This window comes from Centroberyx affinis, unplaced genomic scaffold (assembly GCF_046629955.1).
Source record: "Centroberyx affinis isolate AG114_WGS23_722 - 3 ecotype Tasmania unplaced genomic scaffold, CSIRO-AGI_Caff_v1 ptg007440l_1, whole genome shotgun sequence".
Classification (NCBI taxonomy): Eukaryota; Metazoa; Chordata; class Actinopteri; order Beryciformes; family Berycidae; genus Centroberyx; species Centroberyx affinis.
Window position 1 is genome coordinate 41075 of NW_027283755.1, and position 21652 is coordinate 62726.

At 39.6% G+C, this 21652-nt stretch overlaps 1 protein-coding gene across 3 annotated transcripts; it reads left to right on the forward strand.

The window, feature by feature from the left end:
• Positions 1-119: 119 nt before the first annotated feature.
• Positions 120-20152, forward strand: LOC139639588 (serine/threonine-protein phosphatase 6 regulatory ankyrin repeat subunit C-like). Of its 3 annotated transcripts, none has more exons than XM_071513717.1 (28): positions 120-244; positions 2124-2207; positions 3527-3605; positions 3806-3876; positions 4023-4223; positions 4884-4971; positions 6131-6273; positions 7415-7627; positions 7806-7884; positions 8088-8202; positions 8942-9024; positions 9203-9320; positions 10110-10178; positions 10318-10458; positions 10624-10683; positions 11219-11330; positions 11450-11521; positions 11669-11870; positions 12177-12264; positions 12943-13060; positions 13193-13412; positions 13814-13901; positions 14002-14085; positions 14978-15123; positions 15555-15637; positions 16447-16529; positions 17536-17627; positions 17785-20152. In XM_071513717.1, the coding sequence occupies exons 1-28, from the start codon at positions 221-223 to the stop codon at positions 18030-18032; spliced, it is 3204 nt and encodes a 1067-aa protein (XP_071369818.1). In that variant the 5' UTR covers positions 120-220; the 3' UTR covers positions 18033-20152. The 3 variants fall into 3 exon arrangements, with proteins under 3 accessions (XP_071369818.1, XP_071369817.1, XP_071369819.1); XM_071513716.1 differs by lacking the exon at positions 120-244 and adding an exon at positions 300-441; XM_071513718.1 differs by lacking the exons at positions 120-244; positions 10624-10683 and adding an exon at positions 300-441.
• The last annotated feature ends 1500 nt before the right edge of the window (positions 20153-21652 follow it).

Genomic DNA, 21652 nt, shown 5'->3' on the forward strand with positions numbered 1-21652 from the left:
TGGAGGCGCATGCGCTGCAGCTTTAACCGTTCTCATTGGTCAACTCATGAGGGCCCGTGCAAATCTCACAGCACATAATGTGACTTCAGTAGATACCATGCGAACAACATAAAAATATTGTTTTGATTTATAATCACACGACCATGAAGCTCAAACAAAAGAACATTACCTTACTGGGCAGCCAAACGTAAAAAACGGCCTCGGCGCAATCAGCAGAGAAATGAATGGGGGAACTAAACGAAAGGTATGCCTCATCCACCTCGCGTGACGGTTTTCTCGCGATATCTGACAACCGTGGTTTACAGGCATCTAGCTAAATACAGCTAAGCTACATTACTTACTCGTAGAGAATGTCATGTAGTTAACGTTACACTCAGTCAATCCCAATGAAGGAGCTTCCAGATTGATTGGGAAATGGGATTACGAAATATCATTGACCAGGTAATGTGGATAGAACAGTTCATAGTAAACACACAGCTTTTGCTGGTTTAACGTTATGTTGGCTAGATAGCTAGGCGCAACATACAACGCACTGCACTCTTTAACAGTTTTAACAGCCACCTCCTTATTAATGTTTGTCTAGTTATGGTTAGCGAAATGTCGAGCAAACTTTGGTAGATAGTTACGTGGTCAGATTCAATTATCTCCATGAGTTGGTCTTACTTCTGACAAGTTAACGCCAGATAGCCACCCTGGCTAGTAAATGTCAGGTCCTTTTTCAGCATTCACCTCATAAGGACGCCACTGTTTGTGGCAACACTGCCTGCATAGTTGCATGCTTTAATCACCTAGGGATACATTGTTGCAGGAAACGACGGAACAAAATGTTGTACATTAGTTTTGACCTAGCCTAAACGGCCTTATATTGCTGTGATTCATTTGCATTTAGCTAACAGACACAAACAAGTTGCACCAAAACTTTGAGTAAATCCTGGCAAAAATACCATCCGTCTCCGGAGTCCGGCAAGAAGCGGCTGGTCAAAGACGGGTTCTGATGCTCTGTCTTCATCTTTCAGCTGATACAGATTCAAGTGAAAATGACAGTCAAAGTTTCAGTTTTGTGCTTGAAACCACTTTGAATGTTTCAGAATCCACTATTTGCCCTACTGCGCAAGCGCCGGTTTACGCGTGCATGTAGTGCACAGACCAAATTTCGAAGTTGTATGAGACAACATTGTGGTTTTGTACAGAAGGTTTTGCATGTAGACCGCATAACGTGTTTATCTGCAGAAATACACTAATGGCAGACAAATGCATCTTCACTCGACAAATGACTTGCGACCCTTGAATCACTAGGATCTACTGGTAAGTCTGTTATGACAGTCAACCAAGCAGCAGTCATTTTAGTCTGACACTAAACTTATAAAGTTGATTCACATGTTCACTGCTACCTGTCAAAGTGTATTTTTGTGGAAGACTGAAATAACAAGCTGAACAGTTATAAAAGCTGACGTTGTATTGAACCAAGTTCTGCTTGGAGGATCATATTATGCCATATTCACCAGTGAATCCTAATTCACCAAACGTTTTGCTGGGAGTGTTGTTCAGCTTATAGCCTACAATTAACCAAGCATTTTTTGCTCTTTTAAAGATGCCATGAAGTTAAAAAAAAAAAAAGATTCTTTGAGTTGTAAGTGATGTTCTTAACCACAAGGCCATCCAAGGGGATGACCAGCCAAAAAAGTCACCAAAATTATACCTTTGAGAACATTGTGCTCAATTCAGCTTCAAGTTATTTTTTCATTATTCCTGTAAATGCTCAGTGAAGGGAACATTACTCACCCTTCACTCAGGCATTTTCATTGGCATCTCCTAACAAGCTGATGATGCTACTCTGCGGCCTTGTTTCCAAGGTAGCAAGTTTATTTTAGTTTGTCTTTATGACAGATTAGCGTGCAAGCAGAATCCCAGTAAGTTCCTGCAAGTATGCTGATGGAATATGTTCAGCTGAAATCATATTTCATCACCGCCTCTTTGTTTTTTGTTGCCTGCTCCTAAAATACAGAGTCACTTGAGAGCATTCGGTTCGTATTCACCAATGCAATTCACCCTCACACTGTTGAACTCTCAGATTAGCATTTTTTGACATTTAGTTATTCATATTGTTCTGTATCTGTTTTCAGTCGCCATTGGTCCAGGCTATATTCAGCCGAAATGCTGAGGAAGTGACATTTCTGTTGTGCCATAAGGAAGATGTCAACTCACTGGTAATATTTCCACATAAACTCTGCAATCATGTTTTCTCACAAGATGTGATATCAATTTGTATGAATTTTTGTATAAATGTCAATTGTCAATTGAATTTAAAGTAGGCCCACCAGTGAAAAATGACATAGTGTACATCATGTATTAAGATATTTATACTGAGCTTGTACAAATAGTTCACTTTACCACCTCTGTATCTGTGCTGCAGGCCTTCTCCTGTCAGCCTGATAAAACCAATAGCTTTTCTCTCACTGTAAATTGAAACTTATACATGTTTTGGTTTCTGTTTTATGTTCTCCCGTGGTTTGCGTCACTGAACATAGTCTTATTTGGACACTTACTTGATACGTAACATCATTTAGACATTTTCTTATACAAAATAAATTGCTTTTAGAGCATGTAGAGCAAGAGCTAAATTAAAGTAAAGGCTCAGTTGAGATTGCGCATTTATTCTAGTGCACATTATACACAAAACAAGTAATTGCTAACCGGGCCTTTGGAGTCAGAATTGTACTCTAAGAATATCTAACAGATATCTGTTAATTATCTGTGTGGCCTCCAACAGATATGCTCCACCTTGTTTCTTATAGCCACGATAGACGCCACAGCAGGGTTTCCATCACGCTTTCCATGAGTGAATGAAAATGAAGGCCATTTACCTTGTTCAGTGGTTGATTGTAATATTGATTGTAGTGTTGATCCAGGCAGGTTGGCGGTAGCAGTATGAAGGTGTTGTTTCAAAGGAATGATAATTTAAACTAATAAAAATAAGACCGTAATATTATAACAAAAAGCGGGTGAAAAACTTTGTGCTGACGTCTTCCTAACAAAACTGAAAGCTGGCTACCTGTGATGTCATATGAATTACCAACAGGTCCCTACAAGCTTGACAGGTAAAGCCTTTTCAAAATAAAAGCATCTTCTTAACATTATCCATTACATAAAATTTCATTAATCCATTTTCTACCCGTCTAAATGAACTAAGACATAAATCAAACCACAGGCAAAACTAAACTTGCCAATATTATCAAAATGGCTCCTACAATCTGTTAAATACCATTATTCACATTTATAACTACACATTCCTTAGTTTGCATCACTGCTTTGGCCACTAAAAACAGCTCAATCAAAACATACATCCATTCACATTCTATCAAGTTTCAAGTGTTTGGTAATTTTGGTGAACATAAGGTTTTGGGCCTGAAAACAAGACAATCAGAACGGTAACAGCTCTAGGCTGTTGTGAAATTAATTAGGAGAGTCAGAACCAGGACTAGATTTGATCTGGCTCCTTACTGAATGATGTCATCTATTTCCTCAGGACCAAGAACAAAGTACCCCCCTGCATGCTGCTGCGTATTTGGGTGATGTCCACATTATGGACCTCCTTATCACTTCAGGTATCAAAACTATTTATCTTATTATTAAATACATCCTAGTAATTAAGAAGCCTATCATCAACTGAATAGTATTGTAAATTATTTGAAAATAAGCCTTTTCGGTAATGAGTGCAATGAGTCAGTAAGTTACAATAGAACCTACTAAGAGCACTCGAACCAAAACAATAAAGGCTAACTTTACTTTTTACCCTCTGTTACAGGCGCAAGTGTCAACGCTAAGGACCAAGGTTGGCTGACTCCCTTGCATCGAGCAGCTGCCTCACGAAATGAAGTATGTTCCCGTTTCAAAACATAGCTGAGAGAATAAAAATTAGTCATTCCTATGGTCTTGATCACCAGATCTTAATGTTTGATAGTAAATGCTTGGTTGTAATATTCTTCAAATTTAAATATGTTATATCTGAATGTTTCTGTCAGAAGGCTGTGGGGCTGCTCCTGAAGCAGGGAGCAGAGGTCAACACACGGGACAAATTCTGGCATACACCATTACACATGGCAGCTGCAAACTGGGCTACAAGCTGCGCAGAGGCTCTGATATCACATCTGTGCAGCCTGGACACTGCTGATAGGTCAGGAAGGACGGCGCTACATCATGCAGCACACAGCGGCCATGGAGAGGTCAGTTGTAAAGTTGGTAGAATTACCCACAGTCTGACTTCCTGCTCTATTAACATTTATGTACAGTATGTGTGGCTGACAGTTATAATTTGTCCAAATACATAACAAGGCTTGAAGTTTGATTTGGTTGAGGAAAGTAAATGACTATTGGTGGCCAGTCAGGTATTTTTAGTCTAAATGTTTTTACTGATAGTTTCACCAGGGTTATTCAAAAGTAATTTGTCTCATAGGTTTTATTTTGCCCATACCCTGGGTGTAAATAATTCTCAACCTTTAGTTCTTTAAATTTACATTTGTAATAGTTTTTCAGCTGAATTTCTATTAAGTTTGCTGTGTTGGTAAAACGTAAACACAACCCAGGTGGGATAAAATTCCAAGATATGTCCGCTGAACACTTGTAATCACAATGGACATGTTAAGGTAAAAGTTACCTTCACCAGATGCACCCTTGGTAGAGTAATACTGTTTAAAAAGGACTTTACTACTTACCACTACTTGACTTGACTTTACTACTTACTTATTCGGTCCATGGGAGCCTCTTTTGCTGAATTGTCTATGTTTATCTAACTTTAATGCCAGGTAAAAGTAAGGAGGGTCACCCAAAAGACTAATGTTCCATTTTTCTGCAATGTTTTACGTTTTTTTTATTTGTTTCTCCAGATGGTGAACTTGCTCTTGAACAAAGGGGCCAATGTGAGTGCCAGTGATGAGCAGGAAAGGCAACCAATCCACTGGGCTGCATACCTCGGTAGGTGGTGCCGCTCTCCTAAAGAAATGTACGGTCACTTTTTTTTGCCAAATAAAGACTTCATTCATCCTCCATTAATGTAAGGGAAAACAGATGATTGATCCGATTTACATTTCTCTCAAGATTTAGATTTCACTAAATTTCTCTAAATTAGTTAAGGCGGAATGTATTTTTGAATTACAAAACATTTTAAACCAAAAGTAAAATTGCAGTAGTGTACCAAAAAAATCCTGCATTAGATTACACATTCCAAACAGACAACCTATCATTGACTCAAAAGCGCTTGGCCCGTTTGTAATCAATATTAATTGTATTAATCAAGTAGCCTATTTCTGAACCAATTGCTCATCATTTTGTTGATTTGGCATAATCATATATATATATATATATATATATATATGTATATGTATATATATGTGTGTGTGCGTGTGTAAAATACTTAAATTGTGTGTATGCATGTGTGTCTGACTGCCACATGTGTGAGTGTCTGAAGTTTATCCAGAGGACATGTCACTATAAATAGAAGGCAGAAAAGTAAGATGGCTCTGCAACCTATGCGCCCTTTGTGGTGAAGACAGATCGCATCACGACTGGGAGCTGAGTCACGCTGAGTCAAGCAGCCAGAGAGAGATAGAGTGAGACAGGATGCTAAGCAATCTGCCTTCAAAATAAAAGCATACAAGTTGTTATGTTTGAAAGGAAAAGGAAAAGGGAGGAATTTAGTTCATGATTTGAAATCATGACTTAGTGGTAAACAAGGCCGTCCCCCAAAGAACTAATTACAATTATTCATGCATATTGCTGGTTGTAGCTGTGTTTAGATTTTTCTTATTGAAGACAATATTACAAGCAACTGCCGTCAAAGCTTGTTTACAATTCCTCTGTCTGATTGGATGGCTGTGAAATCATTGCATGATAGACCATTTGATTGGTTGAGTTCTGAATGTGACTGTGTCTGGAAATCTGATCCATGTCAAAGTGCATACAATTCATTTTAAAAACAATAAAGGATGCATACAAAAATTACATCTCTCTTTACATGCAGTACTACCTAACTAGCTATGCTTCAGTTTGCAAACAGGCTAGCAGGAGAAAGGGGGATCTTGGGTGTGCTAATGCATGGCAGATGCTTGTAGTAAATATGAAGCTCTTCTTTCAGGACATGTGGAGGTTGTGAAGCTGCTGGTGTCTCACAGTGCTGATGCGATGTGCAAGGACAAACGAGGGTACACTCCGCTCCATGCTGCAGCTGCCAGTGGACAGTTAGACGTGGTCAAATATCTGTTGAGACTGGGGGTGGAGGTAAAGTGGCTTGGTCACATCGCTATTTGAAAATGGAAATCGTTTTTCATTTTGAGACATATCTACAAAAGCCAAATGTTTTTCCATGTATTGACGTCCTGTAAACGACTATGATATTTTTAACTCATTTTCTATATTCCCCCTCTATTACATCAGATCTATTGGTTAATTATCCAGCCTTTTCTGAATGTGTAGCTAGCTTCAATTCAACAATTTCACCATTTTGAGAGTAATGTCAGGTGTGTAGTTTAGCTTTAGTACATTTTCAAATCACTAGTTTTTTTATGATTATTGCAACCAAATGTGCTTGATCTTTGTACAGTATTTTTGAATATAAGTAGGAATCAAAGGCCAAAGTGAAGATATTGCTGAACATTGGGAGCCAGTATCTTCTAAGTGATGGTGATGTGCTTGTTGACAGGTGCTCTAGTTGGATACTGTGGCAAAATTGAGCCAAAGGGTGTTAAATTCCTTAAATGATCAAAAAATCAAAAAATGTTTGACACTGTTCACACAAATCATCTCATTACAGTTTTCATGGACAAACAGATGGCTCCACAATTACACTCTCAACAGACAACAATTTGTAGTTGCAAATGGTTGAACATCAGACAGGCCATTAATAACATGGTGTCCTGCAGGGCTCCATTCTTGGGCCCATGATGTTCCTGGTCTACATCAGTGACCTTGCTGCTGCATCCTCATCAGCGCTTACTGTGCTTTTTGCTGATGATACCAGTTCATCTTGTTGCATAATAAATCTCTAAGCTAAATCTCAGCTAAGCAAATTATTCCTCACTCTAAAACAATATTAACTAAAAAACAAAACAAAGAGCTTGTCTCTCCCTAAGAATTAATTAAAGTAATCAAATGTTCTCAACCAGATTCCTTGGAGTCATTGGTTAAACTTTGAGATGGAAAAACCATATTGTCTTTGTTTTTTTGTTGTTGTTTTTTTTTTAAAGGACTTGGTATCATCAGCAAAGTCAAAATGTCCTTTAACACTATATTCTAGTATAATTTAACAATGCTTCACATACTGCAGTATTGCTTGGGCAGTCAAAGAAGGCTATCACCCTATAAAACGAACAGGCATATTTATTTTTGTACTCGTTAAAGCTTTGCCTCCTCTGTCTCTCAGATTGATGAAGCCAACGCCTTTGGGAACACAGCGCTCCACATGGCCTGCCATGCGGGGCAGGAGGCTGTGGCCAGTGAGCTGGTGAACAACGGTGCCAACATCAACCAGCCCAACCACCACGGCTACACACCACTGCATCTGGCTGCCGTCTCCTCCAGTGGGGCGCTCTGTCTTGAGCTGCTCATCAACAATGGTGCTGATGTCAACATGCAGGTGACGAACGTTTTTAAGAAGTGTATTTGAAAAAAGAAATGATTAAAAATTGGTATGTACAGATTCTAGTCATTGGTCAGAGGATTAAAAGTACAATCTGCAGGTACATTTTCTGATGTTTTGTGCTTTTGTCTTTTTAATAACAAAATGTGTTGTTTGCATTTCCTGTGTTTAACAGAGTAAAGAAGGGAAGAGCCCTCTGCATATGGCCGCTATTCATGGGCGCTTCACACGCTCCCAGATCCTTATCCAAAATGGTAACATAAATGGGGGAACTGCAGAGCACTTTACAAAATATTTACAGTATCTAAGACATCACATTGTAATGCATGAATGATTGTGAAAAGATGAAATTGTGTCTCAAGTTTGATACCTGAATGAACTAAGAATACAAGCATGCATGTGAAATATCCCAATCCAAAACACTGAGCACTTCCTCTTTCCTTTTCCCTCTGTCCAGGTGGGGAGATTGACTGTGTCGATGTGTATGGTAATACTCCTCTTCATGTTGCTGCTAGGTATGGTCACGAGCTGCTGATCAGCACCCTGATGACAAATGGTGCTGACGCAGCCAAGTAAGTCTCTCTCTCTCTCTCTCTCTCTCTCTCTCTCTCTCTCTCTCTCTCTCTCTCTCTCTCTCTCTCTCTCTCTCTCTCTCTCTCGCTCTCTCTCTCTCTCTCTCTCGCTCTCTCTCTCTCTCTCTCTCTCTCTCTTTCTGTCCTTCCCCCCCCATCCATGGTAGAACAAAACACAAATGTTTTTACAGAGTAATTTTAAGCCAACTGTGGCTATGACAAAATTCTCGAGACATTGAGAAGCAAAATGCATTTCACTGGCCACCTAAAAGTAACATATTAGGAGTGTGGCGATGTTAATAGTGTGTAGTCTTCTGAAGTAATTGAACATTGAGAATTTTTGTCTACGGCACATTGTCATTCTTTATTCAAATTCTTGTTGCACCATGAAAAGAGACCATGTATAAAACGTCTTCATTTGGTTATTTGATATGGCTGAAAATAGCCTCAAAAATAAGTTGACGGTGTGCAATGGAAGCCCATTATATTTTGTTATTTCACATTTCAAGTAAAAAAAAAAGAGTATGGCAGCCAAAACATCAACCTGTCAAATGACTTGTCAATGCGTAAACATCCAATCTAAAATAATACACTGTATAGTAGGAACAGTAAGGCAGATTTTTTTGCATTAAACAACCCGTTTCAGACTTCTGAATGGCTTCCATCCTGTTAGTACTGACTGAGATAATGGTTTCCCGACTTAACACATACTGTATCATCTGTCTTCTAATCTTTCAAGGCAAGGGATTCATGGGATGCTTCCAATACATTTGGCTGTGCTCTACAGGTTTCCAGACTGTTGTCGCAAGTTACTGTCTTCAGGTGTGTATCTGTTGGATGTATATTTGATGTATCTAGTTGTGTTCCTTGATAAAATCAGATTTTCTAAGGCATTCGAAAAGCATTATCCTCCTCTGGGAAGTCAATTTAATTAATGCAACTCAAAATGTGTCCACAGGTTATCTTTACAAAGTGTTTTTGCTGTGTGTCTGTCCTTCAGGTCAATTGTACAACATTGTGCCGTCTCTGACCAGTGGCCACATGCCACCAGTTGGGTTTGATATAAACACCCCAGACAACCTGGGGAGGACCTGCCTGCATGCTGCTGCCTCTGGAGGGTGAATGAATACACACACACACACACACACCTACACACACACACAAAGGGTTTGTATGTCTGTTGCATGCCACCATCAGGCTGTATGGCTTTTTAATTCCAAACAGACTGTGAAAACATTAAGCATTTCACACTCAACACCTGTGTTGGCGAGGGAACTTTACTTTGGCCTCCTGGGAAGTAGTTTAGTCCAAAAACTTCACCAGGAGAGAGGACAGATCTAATATCTGCACCTTACAAATGCTAAGATTCATTCTCTTTTTCAGTTTCCTCAGGCTCCGTTTCAGGTTCCCAGTTTTAGGTTTTGTTTTTTTTGTGTAAATGGAACGACAATATCTTCAATATATGAAGTTGCAAAAAGTTGTTTGTGAAAATCAAATTTCAGATTTGAGTTGAGTTTTGCAATGTTTTTTTTTTACATAAATGTTCATCACAACAACGTGTCTTAAAACATTTGTGGACAAATAATGATGGCGGCATGCTTCCCAGCCAAATGTCCAGTACAACAGTGGAATTGATGGTGAAGAGAATTACATCTAAGAGTGCAGTAAAGTCTGTTCTAGTTCTATTAAGCTATTAATTTTTTCATAATCTATGGCTGTTGTGTCAAGAGGTGTGCAGCAGAGAAAAAAAAAACAGCCCAACAAAAACAGTGAGCCTAAAACAGATCTTTAATTTCATTAGAAAAAATAGTAAAGATTACCTTAATTTGTCAAGCACAGCTGTAATTGATAGACACTCAATTGAGAGAGTTCTTAAATATACTAACTATGTTTTCTCCTTGTGGCAGAAATGTTGACTGTTTCAACTTGCTGTTAAATTGTGGTGCGGACTTAAGTATAAAGGATAATTTGGGAAGGTAAGTAGTCCTACTTAAAAAAACAACAACTACACAGTTAGATTATTATCAGCACTGATTAAGCATTGATTAAAACATTTATCACTTAATGGACATTAAGCTGCTTGATATCCCGACTGTCCCCTGTTCTTCCTCCCAGAGCTCCTTTGCACTACGCTGCAGCCAATGGGAACAGCCACTGCACAATCGCCATGGTGAGAGCCGGTGCTGAGGTCAATGAGCTCGATCTGACGGGCTGCAGCCCCCTGCACTACGCTGCTGCTTCACACACCTTCCGCGGGTGAGAGACAGTGCACACACATTTTACTCACTTTAAAAGTTAACGAGGAAAGCGTCCCTTGGTTTGAGAGAAGCTGCTGATCTTGATGCCTGACTTGATGTTCAGCAGCTCATAATGAACCTGATCGACATGCAGGTTTAAAAACATCCTTCTTTCTTCCCACAGAGGAGACAGACATGACTCTGACACTGACCACAGTGCGGAAAGGGAAAAGGAGGCCTTTTTGTAAGTCACAGATCACTCAGATCATAGACCATAGAGCGTCTTGGAACATCATATAAAAAAAAAAAAATCCATGCTTCAGATCCAGTTAAAGTAGTCAGAAACTTAAGAACTAGGGTCCTCAATAGCCTCGTCGCCAAGCATCTCAACTTCCACTTATCTAATCTAGAAATCACTATGCAAACTCTCAGTGCACTAACTAACTACTGGGTATCTCAGTTCAGCATGAAATATAAATTGAAATATGTATTGCACTTGTGTAACAGGCATAAACTTTCCATTTTGCAATATATTTAAAGGACAGTTTATGAGAAGCTGAAGCATAGACGAGGGGAAAAAGTCAAGGGCAGATTTCTGCAGCTTTTTCCATCTCTGCTACTAAAAAAGTAATGGGGAGTGAATGTTTTCAAGCCACTGTATGTAATTTATTTCTTTGATTATTTGATCTTGCGGGAAGATATACAGTAGAGACGCTGGACAGGATTACTTCTGGTTCCTTGTGTCAATACTTAGTAGGTTCCTCTCTGTCTGTGTGTAGATGTTTAGAGTATCTGCTGGACAACGGGGCGAACCCAACTCTGAAGAACAGCAAGGGTTACAGTGCCGTCCACTATGCAGCCGCTCATGGGAACAAGCAGCACCTGGAACTAGTGAGTGGCACCTCTGATTTTGAGAGATTGATTCTGCTAAGTGTCTTATTGTTTTTTTCCAGGGTTAATTGATTGTATGCTAAACCTAATTCATCTTTTCTGTTTTTTTCAACTTGCAGCTCTTGGAGATATCTTTTAACTGTCTGGGAGAAGTTGAAAGTAATGTTCCAGTCAGTCCTCTGCACTTAGCTGTGAGTGCACCTCCATATTCTCCCTAATTCAAACACCCCAAATCACCCTCTTATTCGCTCGATGACAGAGATAAACACACGTTAAGACCGCTTTATTTACATGTTTTTTCCTCTTCTTTTGATATGTGTTCTACCTCTACTTTTCAGGCATATAATGGACACTGCGAGGCGCTGCGTTTGCTGTCTGAGACGTTAGTGAGTCTGGATGTGCGTGACGTCGAGGGCCGCACTGCGCTCCACCTGGCTGTCCAGAGAGGCTTCGCCCGGTGTGTGGAGGTGCTGCTGAAACACCAAGCCTCCTGCACACTCAAGGAGTACAAGCACAAGTGGACTCCTCTCCATGCTGCAGGTGAGTGTGTGTGTGTGTGTGTGGTGGATCCTGGAAAGTGTTGGGGGGGCGTGTAGGACAGGAGGAGGGTTTATGACAATCTTTTCATTTACATTTTAGCTGATGTACACTGCAGGTTGGGTTTCAATGACACACATGGCTGTTTATAGACACATTGGCACTTGCAATGATCAAAACTGAGACCTTATGGTGAAGACGTTTTGATTAAAAACAAATTATGCCATAACTTCCTTTTTGCGTGTTAAAAATGTTTCTGTTGCTGTTATTTTTGTTAATATGGATTTTTTTTTACCTTTTCACATCCAGCTGCCGAGGGCCAAATGGACTGTCTGCTCATACTGGTCAACAAGGAGGAAACTGCAGACATTATCGACAGTATAGATGAACAGGGACAGTGAGTCACTTAAACTCTTATGCTCTCATTTGTTGCTATATGCAATAAGCCCCCCCTGACCAATTAGGTAAACACGTGCCATTTTCAGCTTTTACATATGCTATTATTCCTAGGATAGTAATTAGTAATCTATATGCAAACCAATGTTCTGATTTGTGCTTTTTGGTTTTAAATCGGGGAAAACAGACCGAGCTGTGTCAAATTTCATAGTTCAAGTTTGAGAGAAACTGTGCACCTTCACACCCTCTCAAGTGCATAATAACTGATTATAAATACTTATTATAGTTAATAATTATCTAATAATTGGACAGTAACACAGTAGGAAATAAAGGGGCCGGATTGGAGACAAAGGAATAGTGCATTGTTTGTATTGATATTCTTTACTCTACGCGCCAATGTACAGGCAACCTCCCACCAGTGCAGTCAGGAAGCAACAACTTAATCCTTCAGAGGCATTTGTTGGCTGTTTTATTTTACTGCCAGCTACTTGATTGTTTGATATTTTTTAATGAACAAATTTTGAACAGTGATGTCAAAGCTGCCAGATCAGTCTGCCCACCCAAGACTATTTTTACCACTCTAACATGACCGAACATAGCTGGACATCGGCTGGACAGTAGCCTGTGCTGGCAACACTGATTATGCAGGACAACAAAGCATTGTTATTTTTGTATGCAGGACGGCTCTAATGTTGGCAGCTCTGGGCAGTCACACAGATTGTGTCCACATCCTGTTGGAGAAAGGAGCTGAGGCTGATGCTGCAGACAAGAAGGGCCGCACTGCCTTACACAGAGCTGTGAGTGTGTTGGTGTGCATGCATGTCCCATCACTTTTAATTAGACTTCATAATTCTGTAAAGAGGGAATATGTCCCTTTATAGCGTCTTGGTCGTTCCAAATAATTTTCCCACTTTGTCCTCCCACTGCAGGCCGTGATGGGTAGTGAGGACTGTGTGTGTGCCCTGTTGGAGCATGGGGCCTCTGCTTTGTGCAGGGATTCTCAGGGAAGGACCCCGCTGCACCTCGCAGCTTCCTGCGGCCACACAGAGCTCCTCCGCAGTTTGGTAAAGGCTGCTATGCAAGCTGACTCCTTGGACTCCATGCTGGACTACAGAGGCTACACGCCCACCCACTGGGCTGCCTACCATGGTGAGACATTTATGGCAATTATATAATCTACTGAGAAAGTGCCTTTAACAAAATGGGTTTGTAAATCACAGACTAGCAAGAGGAAGTGAAAGGCCGCACAAGCCGGCAGGAAAAAATGAAGTGAAATTAATAACTTGTTTGGGGAGAGTTGAGGTGGATTGTAGGCTGTACTAAATAAATGAGTCTTGGCTCTGTACTCAAGAACCAAGACACTCACATTTCCATTCCACTGCATTATTTCAGCCATAGGAGTGTTACTCTCTGTTGTTGGTTGTCTTATCAAATTGCTGGCATGGTTATACAATTTCCCATTTGGTTATGGCAAGGATATTGCCATAACCTGCTTTGTTGGTTGGTTGTGTTTATTAATCATTTGTCAATTTGTTGCTTGTATCTTGTAGGGCATGACGGCTGTTTACGCATTTTACTTGAAAACAAACTATTCAGTATCCAGGAAGGAAATCCCTTCACTCCATTGCACTGTGCTCTGTGAGTACCATGGTCAACTTGCTAATCACTTGTCTATAATATGAGTTTATATAAGGTTATTTTTCAGAATTTATTAACTTTCTCTTATTATTGTGTGCAGAATTAATGGCCATGATGGTGCTGCTGAACTTCTGGTAAAGACTGCTGGCACCCAAATGGTTAATATTAAAGATGCCAAAGAAAGGTGGGTGCTGCTCTACTAATCATAAAACAATGGGAAAGCAAGGTGTGCCTCTATCTCTCATAGCACTGGAAGTAGATGTTGGGAATGTAAAATTAGTATTCACGACTAATGTGACACTTTGTCTGTTGAACTAAGGGTGTTTGATCTAGGGAATCCAACAAAATTGCACTTTTTATTCAAAAGATAGTTTAGAAAATGGCAATATAGATACAGTACATATACAGACATGGTCATTAGAATCATATTTCTTTCCAACTTCAAATTCATTAATTACTGCAATCTACAATTTCTTTTAACTTGTGATATTTTGTTGTCTTTAGCAATACAAGAAACTTCACAAAAGTTATAAGACTGCTTATTGTTGCAAAAAGATCAAGTGCAGGATTGGATTGGTGTTTCCATCATTCCCATCATCAGAGTGTCACTGGGTGTGATGAAATGATTTGGACTTGCATAAGGTTGTCCACAACACCAGTAAAAATGTTTCATCCACCTCCTCTACTACATAATAAATGAGTGCAGCAAATCAGTTGCTGTTTTTCCAGTTTCAGTGACAGTCTACCTGATTATAATTTTTCACCAGTTCATTTAATTTCTCACCAGTACCAGTCCAGCATCTTTTAACTTTCAACTATAGACACATTTTATGAAAGCCAGTGCTAGTGCAAAAAAATGGTATTTGATTATGGTCAAGGGCCTTTTTATCAGTGCAGCCTCGGTGGGTTGAATAAAATGGGGTTAGGGACAATTTTGATATGATATTAAAATAAATAACTACCATTTTGCATCATCTTTCCAATGACTTGCAAAAAGATCCAAATTTCAGTGTATTTTAGTTTTCAGAGATGGCTAATCTCTCTGCTTGTGTTTGGTGGCTGTTCTGTGCCTGTAGGACCCCGCTGCATGCGGCTGCTTATTCTGAAAACGTTGCTGGGCTCCAGCTGGTCCTGGCCCAGGGGGCAGAGGTCAATGCTGTGGACCACTCTGGACGCTCCGCTCTTATGGTTGCCGCTGACTGTGGACAGACCATGGCTGTTGGTATGTGATTGAAATACTGTGGGTCTAGTATAGGACTAGTCCATTGCACCTGTCTGCACCTCAGAAGAGGATGGCTTTCAGTTCAGGCAGAGGAGAAAGATATCTGATATATCTTCAAGAGATACTCAGCATCCCTCCCACATCCATCAACTTTCTCTATTTGTAACTGATCACGCTTCTGTCATATTTAAAAAAACCAAAATGTTCTACTTTTTTCCCTTAAAATTATTTATTACCCAGCACTTCTCAGTCATACATGGTGATTCAAGGGACAAAGGAATAATTGTTACATCTATTATGTGGGTGCTGAGTTGTTTCTACTGTTGCACTCATTGCGAGTCACTCCAGATAAGACTAAGAGCATCAGCTAAATGTCTAAAATATAAAAGCACCCTGTCATTGTCAGAAATGTCTTATTCTCTCCATTTCAGAGCTCCTACTGCACCAGGCTAAGCCAGACCTGACCCTGCTGGATGTCAACGATAACACCGCCCTTCACTTAGCCTGCAGCAAGGTCACATACACACACTCACACACACAGTGCCACAGACTTGCATCCATTCCTTAAACCCTCACCTTCACCATAACTATTCAGTACCAGGCTCTCACCCAAAAGTGAACATTTTAAAGACGTTTGAACTTAAAACTATGACTATACCTGTTTTCTCTCTCTCTCTCTGTCTGTCTCACCCACACATTCACACACATGTACACCAGACCACTTATAGTTTGTCGGATCAGTGTGTCGTATGTGTCATATGTGTCGTAACTGATAATGTAATAACTTGTGAAAATGTAATAAAATATCCCTCTAAATTGGACTATGGGGTTTAGGTATTAATATCTGTGACACTTTATAATTATTGTTGTGTCTGACCTGTATGGGTTTTTTTTATATATATTGTTATACACGACTGCACTTTTTACGCAAGACAAAGGCATACAAAAATTTCTGGAAACTGACAATAAAGTAATCTAATCAAAAATATTTTGATGCTAATAATTGATGATGCAATAATAATGTTGCCTAACAATGTAATAACTCATAAGGGTAAGAAGAATGTAGTAACCCGAGTTACATTCATTATTATTCATTATTATTGCATCATCAAGTAAACATATTTTACACCCTTGATAAAGTGAATGAATAGTTGCGGATTAATGTAATAATGGGTTATAACAATATACAGAAATTTATTACATAACCAGATATGATAACATTTTTGACTCATTTATAGTGACATTTTATTACATTTTGACAAGGTATTACATTATTTGGCAGTTGGTACATTATGAGCTGCTGCAATGTGTTTTACTCTGCAGGGTCATGAGATGTGCGCCCTGTTGATCCTAGGAGAGATCAGCGACACTTCCCTCATAAATGCAACAAACGGCGCACTCCAAATGTGAGTTCGCATTTTATAGTTGCCTGGAAGCACTGGCCACTAAACTCACTTTCTATTCATGAGAAATACCACTGCAATTCACTATTCAGATATGTATTCATGAGCCATACAGCTACTTTTGCTCAAACTATCACATATTGCAGAGAGGTAGTTTGAAATTTAAGAACAAGAAAAACTACCAGTTTGGATTCTGAAATTAATCATTCAAGGTGTTTGTTGCATCTTCAAACAGTTAATGTCCCAAGTGGAACCCATTCATTGTTCTGATGTGCGACCAGGCTGGGTGTGTGTCCATAGACAAAGAATGCAGCTAATGCTAACTGGTTGAAGTCTCTTTACTTTTAAGACTTTGCCTATAACCATAAACAAGAGAGAAGGGTTTGTCTCATCTCCTAACCTCCCTACCTTTGAAATTTCCATGGAAATTTAACAAGGAAAAGATAGAAAGGGTGACTGTGAGAGCATCCAAGGGGAGTTTGTGGGAACATACACAACATACACATTCTGGTTCAACACTTTTTGTCCTACAATGAAATGAAGTTCATTTGGGTGTAAAAGTTCAAACAAACATTCTACAACTCCTGAAAGAAAGTCTGTCATTCAATGTCACTGGAGTTACAGGCTGTACATCCCAAGATACCACAGAGGTTTTGACCATTTTTCTGGTATTGTTGCTTTATTGTATGGTACACAGGAGAGTGTGACAGGAAGTATAGGGAGGAAAGGAGGGATATGGCACGTGACAAAGGTGGTGAACTTGACTCATGATGATGTCAGTATGTTTTGCACCTTATCTGTTGATCCAGCATGGCGCCCTGACATCAAAGTTTCTTTATTTGGTTTCTAGCGTAGGAAGACAGTTACCCATGTTCACAGCATTGAGTCGACTAGCATCGGCCACAGGAATGACGCATGTGAATTCTTACATTTGGTGGCATTCCCCTTAAACTCTTCTCTCTCTGATCAGACTTGTTTCTCTCTCCCTTTACTCCTCATCCTCATGCAGGCCGCTTCATATTGCAGCGAGGAATGGCCTGGCAACTGTAGTGCAGGTGTTACTCAGCAGAGGAGCAGCAGTGATGGCTGTAGATGAGGAGGGTAAGCAGTTCTGTTAAATAAGTGAACAAGTCTTATTTCTGTGCGAGGGTGTAAAGGTAGCCCATGTGTCTGCCAAACATAAGTCGCTGACGGCAACAACAACATATGAAATGACTGGAGAAGGATTCATCTGCCTGTTTGCTGTCTTCCTCTGCAGGCCACACACCGGCGCTGGCCTGCGCCCCAAACAAGAATGTGGCAGACTGTCTGGCCCTCATTCTCTCTACCATGAAGCCTTTCCCTCCCAAAGAGGCCAGCGCTGTCACAGCCTCCCACTTCAACCCCATCCTGAAACACTGTGGCATTGCTGTCACCTGTGGGTCCATGGCCAATGGCAAGCTATGTCACGCTTATGTTAAGGATCGCCAAAGCACAATCGGTCTGCAGGGGTGTCTGACTGAGTGAAACCCATCCCAGTGTCCCGTGTTCTGTTCCCTTTTGTCTCAACTGGTTAGAATCCAGCTCGGAAGTTTGTGTGTGTGTGTGTGTGTGTGTGTGAATGTGTATGTGCACGCGCACCTGTGCGTGCATGTGTGTGTGTGCAAGTGCATTTCTGCATATTGCTACTTGATCTCGTTAAATGTTCGAAAAATCTTAACTGGTGCTGTAAAACTTTATGCAACTAATAAGACTCTATTTTATCCTATTTTCTAATCCTGGCCAGGGTGCAGTAGAGACAGTGAAACTGAAATAATCTAATTCTTCTAATATCATCATGACCTTGATAAGTTACATGTCAGTGTTGTTGAAATAACAGATTTATAAGCATGTGTATAGTTATATAGGTATAGTTTATTGAGACTAGTATAAGCTTAGTATAATTCTTGAAATAAAGTTAACTTTTTACTTGTACAAAGAAATTTACCTTGCAAATCCCAAATTACTGAGAATTGACCTCAGGTGATACTAAACATGGCTTCAATGTGTACTGTAGGTGCGATATAAAGCACATCTTGAGCTGTAAAATATAACTGAAGTAAAATATAACTGAAGTAGTCAAGTGAGGAAGAGAGGAAAATGGGCAAATGAAAGGAGAACTCTGCAGAAATATATATAATGACATGATAGGAGCACAATTGACGATCAGAGAACAGAAGTATGTATCTTTTACACTCAGACTGTTTGTGGTCTTTTTCAGGTGCCTTGTGTCCTTGGTAAATGTTACGTTTGACCTTTTGTTGTCACTATAATGTTATCAATACACCATAAGTTGAATTTTAGGAAACAGAAATTACTGTTTTTTTTAGACTTGATTTTCTGCACGAGTTCTTTTATCTCCCGCTCCGTGGAATATCCCCTGTAGCCACACTTCCGCTGTCACTGACGGGGCAAGTTGTACATTTGGGTGTCAGATATTTCAAGACACTAAACAAATCTCTGCCTATGGAATATTCCAAATACTTTGAGACTGAAAATTAAAGCGGGTCTTGTGGAACTGTTCTGTAGGCAAAGAGGGGAAATAAGAAAAATTAGCAGAGCTTACAGACGTCTTATGTGTTTAGTTTTTTACTTATTGTTTTTCACTTGTTAAATTTGTTCGCCCAATAAGCCCCTAAGATGAAAGAAACTACATTTAATAGAGCTGCTAAGATGTCACTGCCTTTGTCTTTAAATATATTATTCAGCTTTTTATTCTGCATTTAATGGTAACATTTTTATGTAATTTGATACACACACAGCCTGTGATATTTTTCCCTTTTCCCTGCTGTTTTTCTGTTTTCCCTCTAGCAATAACAGCTTTAAAGAGTAATTTAAAATGGGTTTTAAATTATTTGCACTGCAACATCAAAGTTTACATTTGATAAAAAGTATCCCCCTTTGTCCACATTTTGTGGTGCGAAAAAAATTCTAAATGCATTTATTAGATTTTTCGGTGTGTGTGTTTTAGGTCTATGCAAATATTCTATAAAATTAGAAAGGATATTTTACAAACTTAACTTTCACATAGTAGAACTCAAGCTTGTGATTGTTCACCCCTTTGTTTCATCTGGACGAAACTGCCTTACTGACAAAAATCTGTGAAACATTTCACATCATGTGTTTCTCAGATTTAAACTTTAGGTTGTAGTGAAATGCTTTGAACAATGTTTGTTTGTCAGAATTGTTCCAGTTGAGCTTTTCATGCGAACAAATCGGGTGTCTTCCATATATCTCAGTGAGATTTCAGGGTGTAGGGTGGACTGTTGAATACTCTAGCACAGTGTGGTTGACTTGTGGATGACATTCAAGTCCACTTCCTGAGATGTGAACGAAACAAATAAATCATTACCGTCTGACAACTGATGTGAATTTTTCTTGTCCCTGTCCCAGTGGATTTCCATGGTAAAATGTAACTAGAATATGTGCTTTAAAATACCAATATCAGTCAAAATGCCCACCATGTCTAATATTGTGGTACATTGTTTCAAAAATGTTTGACTTTTTGGTTGATTATGTACAGTATATTTAATAGTATTTCATGTATATCCAAAACAAAGGAGGTTAATGTTTGTATTAGTCTGATAATGATAATGTTTACATGTAATGCAATCACAAAACTTTACATAAACCTGTATATGTAGTTGTTTCAAGAAAGTGCATACCATCACTATTTTATTAAAAAATGCACCATACTTACTGAGAACCAATTAAAATGGTCACGTTGTGCCACTGGTTATAATAATCATGTTGGGATGGAGGGGGTGAAATTTCATTGTTTGCTCACTGATAAAAAGTAATCAGGAACAGTTTTTAAGGTGTGAATAAGATGTAGCAGGTTATATGTATATTACTGCTAGATCAGGGATTTATCTGCAGACTGTAGTAGGGTCACATCCTCCAATCCATCCCCTGATGAATCATAATGCAGCTGGACAGAATTCATGCATTATGGACTGAATGAGTTCATAGAATTTAGAATGTCAGTGTCATAAAGGAGCGATTGACCTGAAGACAAACTCAGACTCACAGTTTCATCTCTGATCGGTGTTCACCTGCAAACTGAGACAGAAAACTCACGTTGCATTAATTTGCGGAAACATCAACAATATCTACCTTTTAGAAAGGAAAACATGAAGAGTGATTTCCATCTTGGTAAGCCACATGTATTTATAATGTTATTATTTAACAGGAAAAGATTAGTAGAGGATTTTGCTGAAGAGGTAAACAAGAGACAGCTCAGGAGAGACTAATCGTTTGTGTTGAAGGATTTACATTTGTGCCAGTTCTTTAGTTTGATTTACATTGTAAATTTAATTAGATTTGTTGTTGAAACAAAATTATGTTGAAAGGCATAAGATGAAGCTATGATGAAGCATGTTGACCTTGAATGAAGCTATTTCAGGTGGCCTTATGGTTATTTGATTATTAAGATGTTGCCATTGCATTTCTTTCAGCATCAATGCAAATGGTCGCTCAACTCAATGTCCTTAATGACGATCGCCATGAAAACATCAACTGCATGTTTGCGAAAGTCCTGAATAAGAAGCATTACCTTTATGCTGAAGCCTCTAGTTTCTCTGGACTGACTGCTGAGTTCGACTGTGACTTTTCACCTCAGTCTGCTGTTGGTCTCGGCTCCAAACCTGCTTGTGGATTTGAGAGCCTCAATATATGGGAACCAATAGCCAGCACAGCTTCAGCAGCATACAAGCTACAAACAAATATGGACAAACGAGACCTTCCTCCCACAGAGAAAGAGTCTCCTCTCATGACCGAGGACACAGTGTTAAGTAATGCTGGAGCATCCATCCACCCAGCTCAGCATGTTGAGACTCAATCCAACCTGCTCCGCCTTGTTGAGGCTCCATCCCATGAGGCTCAAATGACTGATGACTTAAAAATCATTGAGAGATTGAGGCTGCTTCAGCACTCCCCCTTTGGTTTTGACGGTGACTACCACCTGGAGGCAGTTGGAAAGAGATACCTCTATGCCCCCCCAGGTGACACATCTGGATTTGTGGCTGACTGCTGCTCACCCTGTGGATCTACTCTGGGCTGCCTGGATGAGTGGGAGCCACTGGTCAAATCCCACTGTGAGTTGGAGA

What these genes read in the sequence shown, in the direction of transcription:
- LOC139639588 (XM_071513716.1), top strand. Translation starts at nt 415, where the DNA reads ATGGGATTACGAAATATCATTGACCAG. An exon ending in GTGCTGATGTCAACATGCAG is followed by an intron (nt 7,628 to 7,805) that starts GTGACGAACGTT and finishes TGTGTTTAACAG; the next exon opens with AGTAAAGAAGGGAAGAGCCC. An exon ending in AATGGTGCTGACGCAGCCAA is followed by an intron (nt 8,203 to 8,941) that starts GTAAGTCTCTCT and finishes TAATCTTTCAAG; the next exon opens with GCAAGGGATTCATGGGATGC.